Source organism: Beta vulgaris, chromosome 9 (genome assembly GCF_026745355.1).
Source record: "Beta vulgaris subsp. vulgaris cultivar EL10 chromosome 9, EL10.2, whole genome shotgun sequence".
Classification (NCBI taxonomy): Eukaryota; Viridiplantae; Streptophyta; class Magnoliopsida; order Caryophyllales; family Amaranthaceae; genus Beta; species Beta vulgaris.
The window spans coordinates 28,872,027-28,892,296 of record NC_079210.1 but is presented as its reverse complement, the minus strand read 5'-3'; the positions used below and the strand labels follow the sequence as shown (position 1 = coordinate 28,892,296).

The 20,270-nt window shown below is 40.0% G+C and overlaps 2 protein-coding genes across 3 annotated transcripts; one reads left to right on the top strand and one right to left on the bottom strand.

The window, feature by feature from the left end:
• Nucleotides 1–210: 210 nt before the first annotated feature.
• Nucleotides 211–19,093, bottom strand: LOC104883207 (protein trichome birefringence-like 40). Its single transcript, XM_010667686.4, has 4 exons — nucleotides 18,578–19,093; nucleotides 17,988–18,159; nucleotides 17,721–17,905; nucleotides 211–886 (listed from the first exon to the last, which is right to left on the bottom strand). Exons 1-4 carry the CDS (start codon nucleotides 19,039–19,041, stop codon nucleotides 379–381), a joined length of 1,329 nt encoding a protein of 442 aa, XP_010665988.3. The 5' UTR covers nucleotides 19,042–19,093; the 3' UTR covers nucleotides 211–378.
• Nucleotides 4,139–8,814, top strand: LOC125491526 (uncharacterized). Of its 2 annotated transcripts, XM_019251821.3 has the most exons (5): nucleotides 4,139–6,410; nucleotides 6,492–6,610; nucleotides 7,010–7,403; nucleotides 7,524–7,723; nucleotides 7,823–8,814. In XM_019251821.3, exons 1-5 carry the CDS (start codon nucleotides 6,134–6,136, stop codon nucleotides 8,429–8,431), a joined length of 1,599 nt encoding a protein of 532 aa, XP_019107366.3. In that variant the 5' UTR covers nucleotides 4,139–6,133; the 3' UTR covers nucleotides 8,432–8,814. The 2 variants fall into 2 exon arrangements, with proteins under 2 accessions (XP_019107366.3, XP_048492314.2); XM_048636357.2 differs by having other exon boundaries at nucleotides 7,010–7,723; nucleotides 7,823–8,812.
• Nucleotides 19,094–20,270: the final 1,177 nt, after the last annotated feature.

Sequence of the window (20,270 nt, the reverse complement as noted above, 5' to 3'; positions counted from 1 at the left end):
TGGCTAACTACCTTGTGACCTCGGTGTGCAACCACTTAGGCCTTATCATGAGTAAAAAACAAATTTAACCCTGAGAGGGTGGTTGTGTTATAAATTTGATCCCGCCTAATGCCAACTCCTCGGAACATGAGGAAAATTGTCATGCGTCAACTAGACATTCGATGTTTATGTATATTGTCTTCTCACAACACCTTAGTTTGGTCATTCACATTCTTCGTCCATTCATCTCTCTGAGAATAAACTCAACAATGTTAATAAATATAAAATGGGAGTACATTAACAAATTTGAATATATCCCATCTTTGATGAGACGTATCAAAACAACCATAAAATCTTAAAAGATAATATCGCCTAAGAAAAAAATATCAAAATTTTCTGCTATAAAGTTGGCATATCTCCTAAAGTCTGAAAGTATATTGAAGCATATAATAATCTATTCCATGTATCAGGCAACCCCGGAAGACACCAATGGCTACAATCAAGAAAACCTGATCTATTGTCCTCCAGCTTTTTTGTCAAACTGTTCGATTCTGTAGTATAAATTGATGGATGTGCATCAATTCTATATTCGGAGAGCTTGGTAATATTCAAGTACTTGACTTGTAATGTCTTTATTCCTTTTATCAGCCTCTCAATCACACCAACCAAACTTTTGGCGGAGCCTAACTCATAGGAATCATACTTCTTAGGTCGCGTTTCATTGTAGCACCATTGATCATATTTACGAGCTGTATGTGTAGGCGAAATGCTTCGAAAGAACACTGATGTTTTATTGGGATCCACGTTTTTCTTTAACCATGACAACCATGTTCTCATACCCCGTTTGTAGGCGACTTCTCTCGGCAATTCGACTGATAGATTTCCCTTGTATTCGAACAAGTCCCACCTGCAAAATATCATTCAATATCATGTACGAGTTCCAGAGAGCTTTTGGTTTGGGCAAAAACTTTTAAATTCTAGGATTACTACTTTTTCCAAAAAAAATTCTTTGATTGACAATGGGTGGAAATTAGTTTTCTTAAGAGTGGACAATAATTATTCCGTTACTATTTCTATGCCACTCTTTTTATTAGTCATTATTAACATTATGATCCACCTTTTAATATTTAAAAATATAAACGATAATAATCATCAAATAAGAAGATTTGAACTCATTTTAGTATTATTCTATCAGATATATATTGTGAAGGGAATCATGTTGCTAATTCAATAGCCAATATCGACTATAAGGTTATTTTCTATAAAAAAAATTATTGACTCTAAAGGTGTAACTGTTACTATAGTTCAGAGTTAACCATATTTACCATAATAAGAATATTAAGATTCATAAAAGAAATATTATATTGATACATACAAAATACAAAAAGAAAATCCGGCATCATAAATTCCATGTTTGAGATGTCCTTCCATATTAACCACTAGTCTTCTGTGCACGCGATGCATGCGTCGATTGTTTGGGTCTATTCTTAATAAATTTTATCAAAATATAATTATAGAAGTGTGATTATAATTATTGTTATGCAACTACTGTAATCTATAAAGTGTTTAGAAATTAAGATAAACATTTAGATGTAAAGTTTTGTAGTTAAATTAAATTTGTAATTTTTTTTATTGAGTAACCATTTTTCTCATTATGTTAAGTTACTTTGTTAATGCTTATTTAGTTTATTATTGGAATTTTGACCCATTTTCAAATTAGGAAAGGATATAAGTATACAAAATCTGAATATTTAATTAACTAATTAAGTATATATTTAGCTAAGGACAAAAAAGACATTTCATTAGGGACACCATAACTCCCCTTGACCTATAAGTTACTAGAATTTTTTGCACGCGATGTGTGCTTGAATTTTTTGTCGAAACAGAAACTCGATTTTCTTCGGCATAAGAGTCGAAATTTGAACATTAGACATATGAAGTATAATTGTTTTTAGTTGCAAAATTTGAGTGGTTTAGTTTCTGTCACTTAAATCTCTCACCATTCTTTTTTTTTTTTTTTTGACTTTTGAAAGTTAAGTTCTATGAACAAAATAGAAATTTTATTGAATTTATTTATGATTTCTAATATTATAATTTTTAGTTGATTTTTGAATTAAGTACAGTACTTCATAAATTATAAAGAAAGTGGACACTTTGTTTCAAGTCAATTTTTTCATAGGTTGTAGTTTGTGAGTAATTGTTATAATTATTTTTGGTATTTTTGTTTGATGCCCCCTTTGATTTGTAAGTAAATTTGTAATTTAGAATGGGAAGGGAGTAACATAGTCTCTTCATTCGGGGACACCATAGCTCCCCCATTCCCTTATATAATAGAGATATGTTGTACTTTAATTCTTGAATGATATTTTACATAAACCTTTTTTACCTTGATAATTAATCGCTAGTATATAATAGAAAAAGATAGGTCCAAATATATGTAAAAGTTATATTATATATAGGAAACACTATAAAAAAAGTAAATAATTTTTTACCTTGTCTAACTTCTAAATTTCAATTTCACTACAAATACACCTCTATTTTTTTTTATCATGACCCACATTAATTGTGAATGGTTCTTGAGAATAGTGATTTGTAAGTAAATTTTTGTAAATGTTTTTGTATGTATTGACGTTCTAGGTTAGTAGTTTTAGTTTGTATGTTAATTTTAATTAGTTTTAATAAAGTTTTCCGATTATTTGAGTGATTTGCGTGATTTTTATAACATGATTTTCTAAATTGTATGAGTGATTTGTAAAGTTTCTTCTTTTAAGTGATTTGTGAGTGAATGTTGTAAATTAATTTTCGGTAGTTTTCTTTGAGTGTCGATTTTGATTTTGACATTCCTTTTGTAATTTAGAGATGAAACGGGGGCAAAATAGGCATTTTAAAGGAGGACACCATTGCTCCCTCCTTCCCTTATATGATAGAGATATACTAGACATAAAATCGATTTATCATTCAATAATCTCAGGTTTGGGATATTGTTCTTGTATTGGCCCTGACCAATATACAGTTAAATAGCTAGTGAAAAATGCTATGCATCACTCTGATTATCTATTGTAGTGGTCGATGTAAAGGACAAAGGAGAAAGGACACCGAAGTGAATCAGATTTTAGACAACCCTTACAAAAATTATAACAAGAAAAAAAACGCCAAAGGACAAGGGATTATTCCAGAAGGATACTAGCTCACAAACATGAATTAAAGAAAAGATGTATCAATCTTTAAATTGATATAAGCAAACATTTTTAGCTTGTGATTCACTTCCCTTGTTTCTAGAATATTATCTCTATCAACAGGTTTGTCAAGTATTCCAAACTTTTTTTACGTATTGTTTTACAACTAAAAACTAATATCTCCATTAATTGCAACCTAATGGAAGAGCAGCAGTTTTCAACAAAGTTAGAAAATTTTTCGGTTTCAAAGAATACTCATGGTTTTTACATCCAACAAGTAACACCATGGAGATTAATCAGTTCCACACTGTTGATTAAATATTGCTAAAATTGTCAACAACTACCTAATATATATCACTTTTCATAAACAACTACCTAATATAAAACTTTTTTAATTCAACTACCTAATACAGCTATTCCGTCAACATAACACTACCAAAACCGTTAACTTTTGAATTTTCCGTTAACTTTTCGAAAATCCCCAATTACATGAACCCTAACTTTAACTATTTCAAACCCCATTTTAATACATCTTAATTTCATCAATTTTCCCCAAATCCCAATTTATAAACCCATATTTCATTAATTTCCCAAAACCCCAATTTCTAAACCCTTATTTGTTAAGTAATTGGGGATTTCATTAATTTTCCTTAAGTAGAAATTAATAAATCTGGGTTTATAAATTGAGATTTTGGGGAATTAGTTTATAAATTGGAATTTGTGGAAAAATTGATGAAATTAAGGTTCATCAAATTGGGGTTTTTTGAAATGATCGAAATTAGTGTTCATATAATTGGGGATTTTCGAAAAATTGACGGAAAATTCAAAAGTTAACGGTTTTGGTAGTGTTATGTTGACGGAATAGCTATATTAGGTAGTTGAATTAAAAAAGTTTTATATTAGGTAGGTGTTTATGAAAAGTGATATTTATTAGGTAGTTGTTGACAATTTTGGCTTAAATATTTGAAGTTGACTGGTGTTATGTAGTGTAAAACTAGCAATTTATATCACAACTCCCAAAGATGGGTTCTAAGAACTGGAGACTTGTGCAACAATGACTGGTTCAAATCCCGAAGCAAACTCCTGACCAGCAACCTGCAAAAAAGGGACCCACCCTGGAGGTTTGGGTGGTATTTCCCCCTCCGATGCTTAAGTCAGATATCAGGGATGTAAAGGAACTTTTAGAGAGAGAAAGTAGAGAGAGAGAGAGAAGAATTTATGACAGAGTAACAGTACTATGCCCTGAAAAACGTACCTTTCACCCTGAAATCAAGGACTATTTATACTGTTTGAAATGACTGCTGTGCCTTGATGTCACCCTAATTTGGGAGCATCTGATTGGCTAATCAAAGTTTTGGGACACGTGGCAGCTGTTAACTGGTCAGTACACCTCACTTTCATATAAAGGTGTAAATCAGACTTACTGGGCCTAAGTACAGTTTTTGGGGCCAGAAGAAGGTCTTTTTAGTACGTTTTCAGAGAAACGTACTTTTAGGCCTGTCACCTTCAGGCCCTTTTGTACTTTTATTCCCCTGCATGTATGCCACATGTTAGGCTCAGATGAAGCCACGTGTCAGTACCAGAGCCGTTTATTTTTTAGGCTACAACATTTGCCCCTTAAAAGAGGAAGTTATTATCTTTTGAGCGCCAAGACGGTTAATCTTCCTCTTTGAACCGACCTGGAACTGCTCTTCTCTTTTTCAAAAAAGGGGCGCCATTTTGCCGGTCTCCACAGGTCAACTTCCTATGAACAACGGTTACTTTTACCGGATGAGAGGGTCATTTTCACCCCTCTATAAATATGTGCCTTAGTCGCTCCTGGAATCATTTTAACTTTGCTGAGAAATTTTCTAGAGAGAGAGACTCTGCAAATTTTTACTGAGCTTTTTAGAGAGAAGAACAACTTCCGTCCAAGCTCTTGCAATTGTTTGTCTTGCTCGTCCGAGGTTTCAAGTCATCTTCGACATTCGTCCGAATTTTCTTCTACAGGTATATTCTCAACTCTTTTCTTGATTGCACACATATTTTAAGAAAATGGATTCGTCCTCTTCCTCGAACAATTCCGGCCGCTCAAGGGTTGGTGCTAACCCTAGAACAGAGGGCCTAACTTCCTCGGCATCTTCTAGAGTTGGTCCTATCTTGGCCGGGCATGCATTCTTTATCTTTAGCCATGGACGGCAAAGTCAGACGACCCAGTCTTTACCTGTGCAGGGTAATCTGGCGCGCGTCAAGCAAACGGCTCGCATCAGAAGAGGGGTAACCATGCCGGCCTCTAGCTCTGAAAGGGAGGAATCCACTGGGCGAATTCCGGCCGAAGGAGAACGAGAGATCAAAGCGCTCGTCCTGCCTACCACACTCCTTCTCCTGAACATGCCGAGGAGGAACCAGAAGTCAGGGGCTCCCCAGAAGCCAGCCCGTCCATACATAGGACGATCTCAGATGAGCCGAGGACGGCTAGCTCTTCTGACCCTGCTAGTGGCTCAGAGGAGCCATCAACCACCTCGTCTGAAATAAGACGGCGGCTAGGTCCCCTTTCTGACCCTAGGTTCATCTTGGCCGATAACTCATGGTTAGGACGATTAGGCTCAGACCTTAGACCTTTTTCGGTGGCAATGCCCATGCCCGGCTACCACTTTGTCCTTCCCGGCCGAGAGGACACTATTTTCAGTGCTCCTCCAGGCCATTTTGCAGTTTATCGGCTGGCTTAGATGCCGGCCTGCGCTTTCCCCTTCACCCTTCATCAGCCAACTTCTTCAGTATTACGGCATAGGACATAACCAGCTTGCCCCTAACTCTTGGCAAAATATCCTCACCTTTCTGGCCGTCTGCAACTTAAAGGGAAAGGACCCTTCTCTGGCCGCTTTCACTCATATTCACTATGTTGCCAAGGTCCCTAGGACCATTGAAGGAAGTTGGCTGAGCGTGTGCAATCGTCAAGGATTCTTGACGTCTTGGGATAAGACTTCCAAGATGCACTCATGGAAGGGCGAGTTCCTCTTCGTCCAGGCCCTAATAAAGCGGTGGCAAACCGTCTTCGGTATTTTAGTCGGACAACCACAAACACTGGACGGATGGCCTCATACCTGGAACTGGAGAGTAACTCTGCCGAAGAGATGGTGGAGTACTTCCGGATTTCGGAGTATACTATGGAAGATGTTTCTTTCAAAGGTCCGTCCAATTGGATTCCTTTTAAGGAAATGTTTTACCATGACAACTTCCTGGTCGCTGCCGGCTTAAGGCAGGACGAGGACAGAGGTATATCAACTGAGAATCTTCCAAGTACAAATTTCTAGACTTAATTATCATTCGTCCAACATTTGTTTTTCTCTCTTTCAGATTCAGCCAGGAGCAAGCTCAGGAAGTCTTGGATAGGAGATATGAGCTCATCCAGATTTGCGGATACTCTATGGAAGGAGTACAGCAAGTCAGGTGCCGAAAAGAGGGCCGACACCTTGGTGAGCTTTGTATATGTATTCATATTTTTGTTTTTTTTTTTTTTTTTTTTTTTTTTTTTTTTTTGCCGCGTCTGCTACTTTGGAGGGTAACCCGTCAAGATGGTGCCTGGACGACTTGTCTACCCATGGGCAATTCGTCCAGAGAAACACAGGACGAGCTAACTTCCCAAGAAGCAACTCGGCTAGGTTGAATTCTTGACGGCTTGCCTCTTAGGAGGACAGTCCGTCTGGTGTAGCATAGGACGAGTTACTCATCTGAACAGCAACCCGTCCTGGTTGATATCTTGACGGTTTGCCTCTTCGAGGGGCAGTCCGTCTAGAATAGTGTTGGACGAGTTGCTTATTTGAGGATCAATTCGTCCTGATTGATATCTTGACGAGCATTCCAATCTTTTTCAGAAAAATGCCCCAACTTCAAAAGCTCTGGCCGAGAAAGCCGCTGCAAAGAAACGGCCAGCAGGCACCAGTGAAGCCCCTCCCTCGAAAAAGGCAAAGGGCTTTACTGCTAAAAGGAAGAAGACCACTCGGCCGGTTCCCAAGGTCGTGATCGACCTTCCGGCCAAGGAGGAGGCCAAGGAGGAGCCAGCTGAAGTTGACTCTCGAGCCCTGGTGGCCTATACTGGTCCGGCTGAGCAACCCGATCCTTCGCAACCTGACGAGGTTGTCATTCTGGACGACGCTGAACAATCTTCTAAGCCGGACGCGGCTGTGGATGGATCCGCCTTTTCTGGGCCAGTGGCCCAACTGGTAGGCCAGATGCCGGCCGCTTATAGGACGGCTTCCCGTTCTTCTGGTGAGTCCTACTATTCCAACGTAGTTAGAACACTACGGGTTGGCGGGCGTCCGATGAGTCCGTCCAACAAACAGACCGTGGTTATTCCCATCAGGTGTACTGACGAGTCTAACCTTTCAGATAAAGGGAAGGGTCCTGCTGTTGTCGGCTCCCCTAGCCTCTCTGACGATGAATCTTCTCCAGCCTTTGGAAAGATGTCGTCGTCTGATCGTGAGAAGCTCAAGACGGAGCTGTTCAAGTGCTTTCCCGAAACTTATATCAAGGGGTTAAGGGGAGCATCGTCTGGGCATGTAGGTTACATGTCTCAGCTTGCTGCCGAGGTACATTCTTTCCTCTTCGGACGCTTATGCTTTTTACTTGGTCTTCACTTACTTTTTTTTTTATCCGTCCTGACATGCCCTATCCTTTTATGTTTTCAGCTTTTTGCTCGCAGCATGATAACAGAAGACTGGGCGAAGGAGCTCAGAAAAGAGAATAAAAAGCTCGTCCATGACGTAACTGCGGCCGCCGACCATGCTCAGTTCGTCATTTCCGAGCAAGAGGTGTTGCACCAGCAAACCAAAGTTGCTTTGGAAAAAAGGTCGGCTGAGCTGGAGTCTCAGATCAAGGTCTATCTTCTTCGGTTGACGGAGATGATAGACGAACGGGCTTCGCTGGAGCGGGTTCTGACGGACGAGAGGAATTCAGTCATGACTATGGCTGCCGATTTTTTCAAGGAAAACCTCGTCCTGAAGGTCAAAAACCAAGCCCTTCGAACTGAGGTTGCAGAGACAATTGCCGGCGCCAAAGAGGCTATGAACACCATCATAGATACCTCAAAAGAATGGGCGGTGAAGGCTTTTGAGATGATGGCCGAGGAGGAGGATATCCCCAGATATGCTCGTCGGCTGGAATTCCAAGAAGCCTTGCACAAGGCCACCATAACTAAAACAGAACCTCCCGTCTTTGAAGAATCCTCTGAGGATGAAGAGGGAGAGGACAATGCAGAGGCCCAGGACGAAGAGGACAACGATCCTCCTGCCGCCTAGTTCTTTTGTTGTATCTTGGCTGTGAGCCACTTGTAACTTTTTCTCCTTTTGTACTTAGATGAATTTTAGGTTGTAATCATCTTTTTATATTTATGGGAAGCTAACTTTTTCAATCTCTGTTGTTCTATGCTTTACTGTTTTGGACGCATTGTCTTACAATTCCATGATTATACCAAGTACAAAAGTAGTTCGTCATAACATTTTGGCCGATTATACTTACAACATTCGTCAATGTTCAAGTATAAAAGTAATTCGTCTTAATATTTGGCTGGTCTAATCAACTCTTTTGGCCGATTTCATCTAGTACTATCATTAAAGCCAAGTATAAAAGTATCTCATCAATCATTCTGATCTGACTCAGTAGCTCTTTTCTGGACGTTCATAACCAGATGCTCAAGCAAAGACTTGCTTTTACTTTTTGGATTTTAAATTTAAGTTAAAAGTTTGCTCGGCCAGACCCTGGTGCGTTCGTCTTGGACAAAGACTTAGTCATTTTATAAATTATGTCCCTATATGCCCCCCTTCTTGGACGAAGAGTTTTTATAACTTTTCCCTGTTCAAGAAGGAGTTTAGAAGATAATTTTTAAACAACTAGGACGAGCGGTTTATGCCAGAAGCAACTCGTCCAGGCTAATATTCTGACGGGCTGCCTCTTTGGAGAGCAACTCGTCTGAATGATAGTTGGACGAACTGATTCTTTGGAAAACCTCGTCCATCTTTGTGAAATCATAAAATAACTTGTTCCTTTACTAAGGTTGTTATTTCGAAGTTTTGTGGCTTTTGGACGGACAGTAAGATACCTTTACTAAGGCGTCTTATTTCCAGCCGACCTTGTTCAGGAGATGTTTAACTCTTTAAGTAAACAATCGGCCAAATCTGACATGTTTTATCCGTTTAAGAATGATAACATGTTCAGCCGAACTCCCAATGAAAGGTGCATTGTCTTTTTGCTTTGGAAAATTAGTTAGCTTTTGACGTTAGTATGTAACTTAAGCAAACAATTAAAACAAAGTCATAGAGAAGTAGAATTGTATTATATGAAGTTTGCTTGACGGATAGTCAAGGTACATGTCTACATTCTACTTTTTCATTGTAATGCATTAGGAAAAGATTACAATTTAGCTGGGTGCTCTAAACAAAGTATTTCTTCAAAGTGTCAGAATTCCACGTCCTAGGAATAGGACGTCCGTCCAATCCTTCGAGACGAAAGGTACCATTCTGAACGACTTCGATTATCTTATAGGGTCCTTCCCAGTTAGGAGTAAGCTTGCCTAACTCTTTGGCTCGGCCGACCGATTCCATCTTTCTTAGGACGAGATCTCCCATCTTTAATGGACGTCTAGCAACTCTTTTGTTGAAGTCTCTTGCCATTCTTAACTTATATAGTTGCATCCTCAGCAGAGCATTGCCCCTGACTTCAGGAACTAAGTCCAAAGCCGTCCTAAGAGCTGCCCAGTTAGCATCTTCTGAGTACATCATTACTCTTAAGGTGGGTTCCTCAACTTCAATAGGAAGGACAGCCTCAGAGCCATAAACCATCATAAAAGGAGTCTCTCCTGTGGAATTCTTGGCCGTCGTCCAATTGACCATAAGACCAGCTGCAATTCTTCTACCCAAAGCCCCTTTGCATTGTCTAACTTCTTTTTTATCCCGGCCGAAAGGATCTTGTTAAAGGCCTCTACTTGCCCATTAGCCTGTGGATGAGCTACTGCGGCAAAGTGAGCCTTAACTCCTTGATCGGCCAACCATTGACGAAGCTTGGGCGTTTCAAATTGTGGCCCATTATCAAAGACGATGGACTGGGGCATGCCAAACCTTGTAATCAAGTTCTTCCAGATGAACCCTTTGACATCATTGGTGGTGATGCCCCTTAATGCTTCAGCTTCAACCCATTTTGTAAAGTAGTCTACAGCTACTATTACAAATTTCTTCTGGCCAGCAGCAATAGGAAAAGGCCCAAGGATGTCCATCCCCCATTTAGCAAAGGGAAGAGGAAAGAGAATGGGCGTCAAGTAATTGGACGGCTTTTGATAGATATTACCATGCTTTTGGCAACTATCACACTTCTTGGCATAGAGGAGTGCATCTTCTTTTAAGGACGGCCAAAAGTAGCCCGTCCTGAGAGCCCTTTCCGCCAAAGCTCTTCCTCCAATGTGAGAAGCACAAGCTCCCTCTGCAACTCCTTCAAAACGTCCAGACCTTCCTTTCGGCTGATGCATTGAGAAGAGGCCGATTATAGGACTTTTTGTATAAGGTCTCATTCCACAACTCAAACCACTTGTCCCTAGCTTCACATACTTGGCCTTAATGGGATCAAGAGGCAGACGGCCGTCTTCTTGAACTCAATGATTGGACTCATCCACTCATCATCTCGGCTGAGAAACAGCACTTCTCCGGCCTCAATGCTCTTGGCCGCCTTCACCTCCCAAAAGACTGTTCTAGGAACGTCACTTCGCCGAGCTGGCCAGTTTAGAGAGGGCATCAGCTTGATGGTTTTCTGATCTGGGCACCTGATCTAGGACGAACCTCTTTAAAGACTTGATCTCGTCCTTGACCAAATTCATATACTTGCTCATGGACAGTTCCTTGCATTCAAACTCACCATTGACCTGACTGACAACCAGCAGAGAGTCGGTCTTAGCCTCAATTTCCAGGCCCCAGCCGCTTTACACATTTTTATGCCGGCTAAGAGAGCTTCATACTCTGCCTCATTATTGGACGCCTGGAACTTGAATTTCATAGCATATTCAAACTTATCCCCTTCTGGAGATTGAAAAATGATTCCTGCCCCACATCCGTTGGCAGTTGAGGATCCGTCCACCATAAGGGTCCAATGACGCCTTCCTGCTGCTGGATCTTGGACGCTTTCTATCGTAGGCTCGTAAGCTCTACGATGAAATCAGCCAAAGCTTGGCCCTTGATTGCCTTTCTAGGCTCAAATGTTAAATCAAACATATTCAGCTCAACAGCCCATTTTAACATTCGGCCAGAGGCATCCATCTTATGCAACACTTGCCTAAGCGGCTGATCTGTATATACAAGAATGCTATGGGCCAAGAAGTAAGGCCTTAACTTCCGGCTGGCCATCAGCAAAGCCAGGCCGAATTTTTCGATGGACGAATATCTGTTCTCAGCATCTTTAAGCACATGGCTCACAAAATAGACGGGTATTTGCACCGAGTCTCTTTCAGCCAAAGGACTGCACTTACCGCGAAGGGTGATACAGCCAGATACACATACAACCTCTCTCCTTCGGCCGGACTGATCAGCCTAGGCAGCTGCCGAAGATGATCTTTTACTTGCTGAAGGGCTACTTCAGCTTCATCTGACCATTCAAACTTGGCATTTTTCTTGATGGTAGCAAAGAAATGGTGACATTTGTCCCCTGATTTTGAGAGAAACCGTCCAAGAGCAGCCAAACAGCCCGTCAACCTCTGAACTTCTTTGACTTTGGACGGCGAAGACATATTCATAATAGCCTGAATTTTGTCGGGATTTGCCTCAATCCCTCTCTGATCAACCAAAAATCCCAGAAATTTCCCAGCAACTACGCCGAACACACATTTTTGCGGATTAAGCTTCAACTTGAATTTTCTCAAGGTGAGGAAGGTTTCCCTCAGATCGTCCAGATGATCTTTCTCCTCTTTACTCTTGACGATCATGTCGTCTATATAAGCTTCCATATTTCGGCCGAGCTGCGGCTGAAATACTGTATTAATGAGCCTCTGAAATGTAGCCGGAGCGTTTCTTAGGCCGAAAGGCATCCTGAGCCATCCATACAGCCCTTTCTCAGTAATGAAGGAAGTCTTATCTTGATCATCCGGCCACATAGGAATCTGATGGAAGCCAGAGTAGGCATCCATAAAGCTCAGTAGGGCATGGCCGGCCGTAGAATCAACCAGACGATCTATTTTTGGCAACGGGAAGCTGTCCTTAGGACAGGCCTTGTTCAAATCTGTATAATCAACGCACATCCTCCAAGTGCCATTCGGCTTTGGAACCATCACAACATTTGCTACCCAATCTGGGTAGTATGTTTCCCGGATGAATTTAGATTTGAGCACTTTTGAACTTCTTCGTCAACGGCCTTATTTCTGGCCGGCCCCAGATGCCTCTTCTTCTGCCGAATAGGCTTTTGCCCCGGCTCAATGTTGAGCTTATGGACAGCCACCTCAGGGTCTATCCCAGGCATCTCTTCTACAGCATAGGCAAACACATCTTCAAATTCTCGCAGCAACGCAACAAGGCGTCCTGAATTTCCGACCTCAAAACTGATCCAATTTTCAATGTCCTTTCCGGACGCTCTGGATTCAAGCAATCTCTACTGGACTTTCCACAGGTCTGGACGTTCTAGTCCCAGACTCATTATAGCCATTATCTCAGATGAATGTTTTTCTTCCTTAATAGCCAAACACTTTCTCTTCTTGCTAGGCAAAAGCATGGACGGATTGGTTTCAGGAAGAGGCGACTCCTGAACCTTCTCAATTTCCTCCTTAAGCTCACTAATCTGGCCTTTAACTTTTTTGGCCGAATCATCTCCTTGTGCCCTTGGACACTCTGCTTTTTCCTTCCAAGATGATGGTTTGAGTGTGGTGAGATAGCATTCTCTGGCAGCTTGCTGGTCTCCATAAAGAGATCCAATCTTCCCACCATCGCACTCAAACTTCATCAGCATTAAATGGGTCACAATGACGGCCTTGATGTGATTTAAGGTAGGTCGCCCGAGAATGACATTATAAGCTGTCAAGTCTCGTACTACCAAAAATTTCAAAAAAGCGTCCTGGCCGCATCTTTTTCTCCAACTCTGACGGCAAGGTGACGTTCCCATAGGGTGTATGACCCCGCCGCCAAAACCAATTATAGGATGATTTACCGGCATCAAATCGTTTTTGTCAAACTTTAAACGAGACAAACAATCAGCACTGATGATGTCAGTTGAGCTCCCAGTATCAATCAAAATTCGCCTAACCCTTAGATTGGCAATCTTCATTTCCACAACCAGCGGGTCATCATGAGGCGTCCAATATTCCCCCGGTCCAACTCGCTGACCACTATTTTTGGAAAAGGATCAGACTCGGCCTGGTTGGTGAGCATAACCTGGCTGAGTTCCCTCAAATAGTTTTTGTGGCCGCGATTTGTCGGACCTCCAGCTGCAAATCCTCCTGAGATGACCATCACTACATCCATCATCCGTGCTATCTCCGTCCATTTTTCTTCCTTGACGGTTATCCCTTTTCTGAAACTTCCTTCCTGACGAGGGTAGGTAATTGTTCATCTTTCCTTTTCGAGCCAACTCTTCTAGTGCTCGCTTCAAATGCTTGCATTCATTGGTTTCATGTCCACAATCTTTGTGAAAGTGACAATACTTGCTCTTGTCCCTGTTACGATAAGGCGTCTTCATCTCGGCCGGCGCCTTTAGCTCATGCTGATCTTTTATTTCCATCAAAATGGAATATTGATCTTTGTTGAACTCTATTGGTTCAACAGAGGCCGCCGGCTCGACCGCCTACTTCTCTTGGACGAGTGGTCATAGTAGTCATGGCCCAAGTCTCAGCCTTCTTGGGCGGATTCTTTTTTGGCTGAACAGCCTCTTCCACTTTCTTCACTTCTGGCTGTTTTGCCTCAGCACAGACCTCTGTGGCATGAATGAATGCTTCAGCCTCCCTCAGTGCTTCCGTACAGTAGTGATTTTCTTCTTCACCAAATCAAACTTAAAACTTCCTGGTCTTAGACCTCTGATGAAGGCGTCAAACGCCACACCCGCATTCAAATCTTGGATCTGCAACGCCTCCAGATTAAACCTCTTCACATAACCTCTCAAGGCTTCCTTAGGACCTTGGATGACTTACCTAGGTGCATGCTTGTTTTCTGTTCTTGCCGATTAGCCACAAAGTGACTGGTGAAAGAATACTAAGTTCAGTAAAATTATTCACGAATTAGGCGGTAAGTTGTTGAACCATTTTTGCGCTACTCCTTTCAAAGTAGCTGGGAAATTCTTACACCAAGTAGCATCGTCCACCCCTTGGACATACATCTGATGCTTGTAAGCTGATAGGTGATCGTCCGGATCAGTAGTTCCGTCAAAAGGATCAATGGTAGGGAGCTTAACCTTTGGGAAAGGAGGGGACTCCATGATCCTGACCGAGAAAGGAGTGGGCCAATTGATCTGGAGTGCCGCCACCTGCCCCTCAATGGGTATGTGCTCCTGACGGTACTCTTTCAAAACCGGATTAGATGAGGTGTTAGCTAAGGCTTGACGCCTGTACACCATAGGCTGCAGAACTGTCTTCTCTTGCCTGGGCTGGAAACCGATGGACCACGGCTTCGCACCACTGTCTGGACGGGAGCCTTAAGGACGGATCCTTCATATATGGCGTGGAGCCAGAGGCTGAACGTGCTGCGCTGCCGCCCTCTTTGCCTCCAAGTACTCCCGAGCATCAGTCTCCATCATGTGACCAGTAGGAGGGATATTATCTGCTGGACGGACCACCAGCTTCCAGTCCATCTTCCTCCTAGAATCACTGACTGCCGGCTGCTTTCCTTTGGAAGGCGGTTAGTCAATTCTGGCCGAGGTGGCCGACTAGGTCCTGGACGACCCTCTTGGGATCGCCCTTTAAGTGGCGCAGCTGCCTCTTCCTCGGACTCATCTGAAAAAATAGCATGTTGTTCTTAATCTGCTCTTCCATAACAGCGGCCATCCTGGCCTGGAAGTCATTTAACACATTTTCCAAATGACCAGCAGTCACTGGACGGTCAAGATTTTCTTGGATGACTGGAGTTACAGTCCTACCCTCGAGGTGAACGGCAGCATGGCCCTGATCCCTGCCTCGAGGTGGCCTCTCGTCATCAACGGTATCATCCACCTGAACTCTAAAACTTCTGTTCCGTTGCCACATTCGAAGAGTGACAGTCCGTCATTGTTGCGTCTCCCCACAGACGGCGCCAAATGTTATGTAGTGTAAAACTAGCAATTTATATCACAACTCCCAAAGATGGGTTTAAGAACTGGAGACTTGTGCAACAATGAGCTTAAATCCCGAAGCAAACTCCTGACCAGCAACCTGCAAAAAAGGGACCCACCCTGGAGGTTTGGGTGGTATTTCCCCCTCCGATGCTTAAGTCAGATATCAGGGATGTAAAGGAACTTTTAGAGAGAGAAGTAGAGAGAGAGAGAGAAGAATTTATGACAGAGTAACAGTACTATGCCCTGAAAAACGTACCTTTCACCCTGAAATCAAGGACTATTTATACTGTTTGAAATGACTGCTGTGCCTTGATGTCACCCTAATTTGGGAGCATCTGATTGGCTAATCAAAGTTTTGGGACACGTGGCAGCTGTTAACTGGTCAGTACACCTCACTTTCATATAAAGGTGTAAATCAGACTTACTGGGCCTAAGTACAGTTTTTGGGGCCAGAAGAAGGTCTTTTTAGTACGTTTTCAGAGAAACGTACTTTTAGGCCTGTCACCTTCAGGCCCTTTTGTACTTTTATTCCCCTGCATGTATGCCACATGTTAGGCTCAGATGAAGCCACGTGTCAGTACCAGAGCCGTTTATTTTTTAGGCTACAACAACTGGGCTAATGAGTGTGTGTGGATTTTCAAGAAAATTAGTTAATGTCAACAAAAAAAGTAGTTACAAATGCAATTTCATTACTTATACCTATTTATTAAAGTGTTTTTAAATACTATATGATTGTATTTCAAAGAATCTTATTCAAAAAATGGAGGTGAACTTAAATACTAACTTGCATTTTCCCTTTTTTTAGTACTTACTAATAATTAAGCCTAAAAATGTCATCGCACGCATCGCGAACATAAAAAGCTAGTATCATTTTAACTCAACACATATATCAACACACAACTTTGACCAGTGGCGGATCTTAACTAACTATTTAACAGGGGCCGAGTTGATAAAATAAAAGTTTTAGTATAAAATTTTAAATGATGAATAAAAACACTAATACACACCAAAATATTAATATACTATTATTAATGGCTATAAAGAGCTTGTAGCTAATGTAATAAATCAAAATCTCAAAGTTCAATTTTTAAGAAATAGTTTCAATTTATTTGTTTGACCATTATGAAATGTTCAAAAAAATGAGTAATTTTTTAAGAAATTAAAGGTGTAGTTCATTAGCAACTAGATAAATTAGTTCAGTAAAAACCAAAACTAAATAAATACCAAATTGCTTTCTTAAGTCACAAAAAAAAAGATAAACTTATATTTTATGATTATTAGGATTGAGTTTGAGGAAATAAGAAGTACTATTATAGTTAAATAAAAAAGAAAGTTTTTAGAGAAGAAGAATAAAAGATAGTACAATCAATGAAAAAGATTTTTCTACATTAGACAATTTGATATAAGCCAAAGATAAAGGTGAAGAGGAAAGAAGGAAGTAAAAAAGAAAGAAGGAAAAGAAAAAAAGAAAAAAGAGAAGCATTTAAAATGAAGAAAACCAAAAAAGTCCAAATGTTTTGATGCAAGGTTTGAACTTGCACCCTCTAAGGCTCAAAACTTCCTTTTAGACCTTGCTCCAAGACTACTATGCCACAGTTTGTTTAATAACATAATTTAAAATTTACTTAATTTATCTTATATGGTTATAGGGGCCAAGCCCCCACCGGCCCCAACAATAATCCGCCAGTAACTTTGACAATTACAGCTTTAATTACATATTAGTTAATATTATTAAAAAAATGAATTTTAAAATATACATTGAAATTTATCCAGCAACACTGATAATTTAAATAAATTTATCTAATATATTATGATTAAATATGAGCATATTAAAATCTATACAAATATATTAAAACGCGTGCATGACAATATATAAATGCCACATGACACCTCTGTTACTCCACTAGGTCATGTCAATTAACAAAATTAAAATTAACTTGCAACAAGGTTTGAACCCGTAACCTCTTTCAATTATATATGACACAATTACCTTCTCAATCAACTTTTAATTATGTTTTAAGTGTCCACATTATTATATTTGTACTTTTTAAATGTTGAGTTTTCCTTAATATATTTTAATGGAAATGGAAAAAAAAATACATATCAAAATTTTAAAATAGTATCAACCCGGAGCAACGTTTGGACTCAAATACTAGTTCGTATATATAAATAGTGTGAAAAATTAAAATAGTGCTTTTATTGGAAAAAGGAGAAAGAATGTCAACATTTTCCTATTCTAACATTTTCATTCACGTATTATTGTAACTTATTGCCGAAATATAACTTCGAAAAGATAATGTATCATTAATATATAGAGGCACATACTTTTGTATTTCTTTCTTATGCGTCCACCAATGTCCAGAATTAAATATCATAATATCAGCACCTTTCCATTGCTCAGAATTGGGTGAAATCTTGTCAAGAATAAGAACTCTGCGGCCACTTTTGTGCTGTTGGTCCAGTTCAGTTAGAAATGGGCTCCAATGGAACTCAAGAACGAAATTGTAATCCTGTTGTAAAATACAACTAAAAGAATAAGTATAAATAGGACGAAAGTGAAATAACTATTTTATTACTCCTGATTATAGTTACCTTTGCTATTAACGCCTTATAAGCTGAGTTTTGAACAATTTCAGCTCTAGAAGAAGGAATTGATGTATAGAGAAGACAAGCAAGAGATTCCCACATGTTTTTGTTGATTGAGTCGCCGACTATAATTACCCTCTTGTTCCCAAGCCTTTTTAACATGTCTTTTCCATCAAACCTAACATAAATGCATAGTATATATTAGATTTATCTTATGATGGAACTTCAAATATTCAAAGCTCCAATGTGAAAATGCTCGACCTTCATATGAAGATAATTCTTACAGTAATCCTCAAATGTCTGCTTCTAAAAATTTACATTTTGAAGAATCTTTAAAATTCCGCTATTTATTCAAATATATCAGCTTCCAACCGATATGCAGGAAATAATGATCAACAAAGTAAAGCAAGAAAACTTCAACACCTGGTATATCAATTTCCTAACATCCGAAAAAAATTTATGACATCTTTTGCATATTCACATTAACTACATTTACTCCCGTCAGATCTGCCCGTCCAAATAGTTAAAAAGTCCATAAAACAGAGCTCCTAGGGAGCAAACAAAACTACAAAGAGCACCAAGAAAATACTACTTACAATGGTATATCACAATCTCTAGCTTCCCATCTCCAGTTTTCGTACTCGAAATCTGGCCTACCATTCTTTTGACAACTCAAACCCTTCTCTATGAATGGGCACGTCATGGCATCGTAACTGGGTTTTTGCTCTGCGTTGTAAACCCATCTTCCATGAAACATATCACACTCGGCCTTTTGGGTTTCCGCCTTTTCAGTGCTGTTAAAGGTGACATTACTCGGCTTATCTATTGGATTGATAATGGTGAGATTTGAAGACGAAGTTGTGGTTGTCATTGTAGTTGGGGGAGCTAATGGCGTTAAGTAAGGTGGAAGTTTTGCCATATTGTTTTTTGGAGCTGTTAGAGTTAGACTTAAAGTCTTTTTTTGGATTTGGTCGATGAAGAGGATCAGGAGCAGACTCCCAAAAAAGCATCCAAGTGAGAAGAGTTTCCATCTACTCAAGACAGATGATTTCCCTTCCATGGGTTCCGAAACTTACTGTCTACCAATTGTGAGGCCTTTGATAAAATATGTATTTAGTTTAACGCTGCTTGGTATATGGAAGCTAGCAGATGGTCAACTATATTTGCACATAAATTAAGTGCATATATTTTTTATTTAATTATGAGGCATTGTATAATGTTTTCTAATTTTAAGCAAAGCTTAGTATCATCTGGAAAGAGGAAACCGAAGGGAATATAGAAATCATTAAATAATACATGTGTTCTGGACGGATTGGCGGTCTCGAGAAGAGTCCGCCAATAAGTGTAGTTGGCGTCCGCCGGTGAATAACTGCAAGGAAAGCAAACGTAAGTTACCCTCGAGGGGATTCAAGGAAACCCCTTTCTACGTTCAAGTTAGTATTGTCTACGAAAGATGTTTAGAGAGAGAAAGTACAGAGAGAGATAAGCTATTTTAGGTGTCAGAGAATGTACCCGCAAAGTAGTACTAGTGGACTATTTATAGAAGTATTGTTCATCTGACAGGGGGTGTAATCCTTCGACCTGTGTAAGGCTGTGATATGTCTAACATAAGGGGAGACTTCCTCTATTTTGTCTTATTAGGCGGCTGCCAACGACGTTGTCGGACCATTTGAGTGCTCTGACTTATGAGTTAGGGATGTCGTTTATATGCGCGCGGCCCGTGTGATATTCGCGGACAACTCGTGGGTGTTCGCTGGTATACTTGGTTACAGCCATACAAGCTCCAAACTATTACTTCCTCCGTTTCTAAATAAGTGCAACACTTCTTGTTTTCACGTTTGCCAATGCATTATTTTAACCATTAATATCTTCAATTATCAATAAGTAAAAATTATAAAAAGTTGATATTAAAAAAATTCACATTCAGACAAATCTAACAAGATCCCACATGACCATGTTTTCCTAAAATGTAAATCACCAAAGCTAATTAAAGTTTAAACTGTGAATAGTAAACACTATGCAAATGTTGCACTTATTTAGAAACGGAGGAAGTATTACTCACCGGCTTACAAATAACATCATCTACAGTATATTTTTAAATTTGCAAATTATACTACGTTATTGGTTAGTAAAAATGTCATCTTTTGTAGGGATGATTGTACGACTAATAATCATGCGACTAGGTGCCGCATGAATTTTCCCATAAATTTATATAAGTAACACCTAATAATTGTAAGTAGCGTACGTAATTTCTATTATATTGGTCGTTTTATTACCGAACACAATTAG

Excerpts from the sequence above, each read along its gene's own strand:
- LOC104883207 (XM_010667686.4), bottom strand. The coding sequence starts at position 19,041 with ATGGAAGGGAAATCATCTGTCTTGAGTAGATGGAAACTCTTCTCACTT. Across the intron at positions 18,160-18,577 it reads AGAGATTGTGATATACCATT|GTTTGATGGAAAAGACATGT; the intron begins GTAAGTAGTATT and ends CATTTATGTTAG. Across the intron at positions 887-17,720 it reads CATAAGAAAGAAATACAAAA|GTGGGACTTGTTCGAATACA; the intron begins GTATGTGCCTCT and ends GATATTTTGCAG.
- LOC125491526 (XM_048636357.2), top strand. The coding sequence starts at position 6,134 with ATGGAAGGGCGAGTTCCTCTTCGTCCAGGCCCTAATAAAGCGGTGGCA. Across the intron at positions 6,411-6,491 it reads AAGGCAGGACGAGGACAGAG|ATTCAGCCAGGAGCAAGCTC; the intron begins GTATATCAACTG and ends TCTCTCTTTCAG. Across the intron at positions 6,611-7,009 it reads AAAAGAGGGCCGACACCTTG|AAAAATGCCCCAACTTCAAA; the intron begins GTGAGCTTTGTA and ends AATCTTTTTCAG.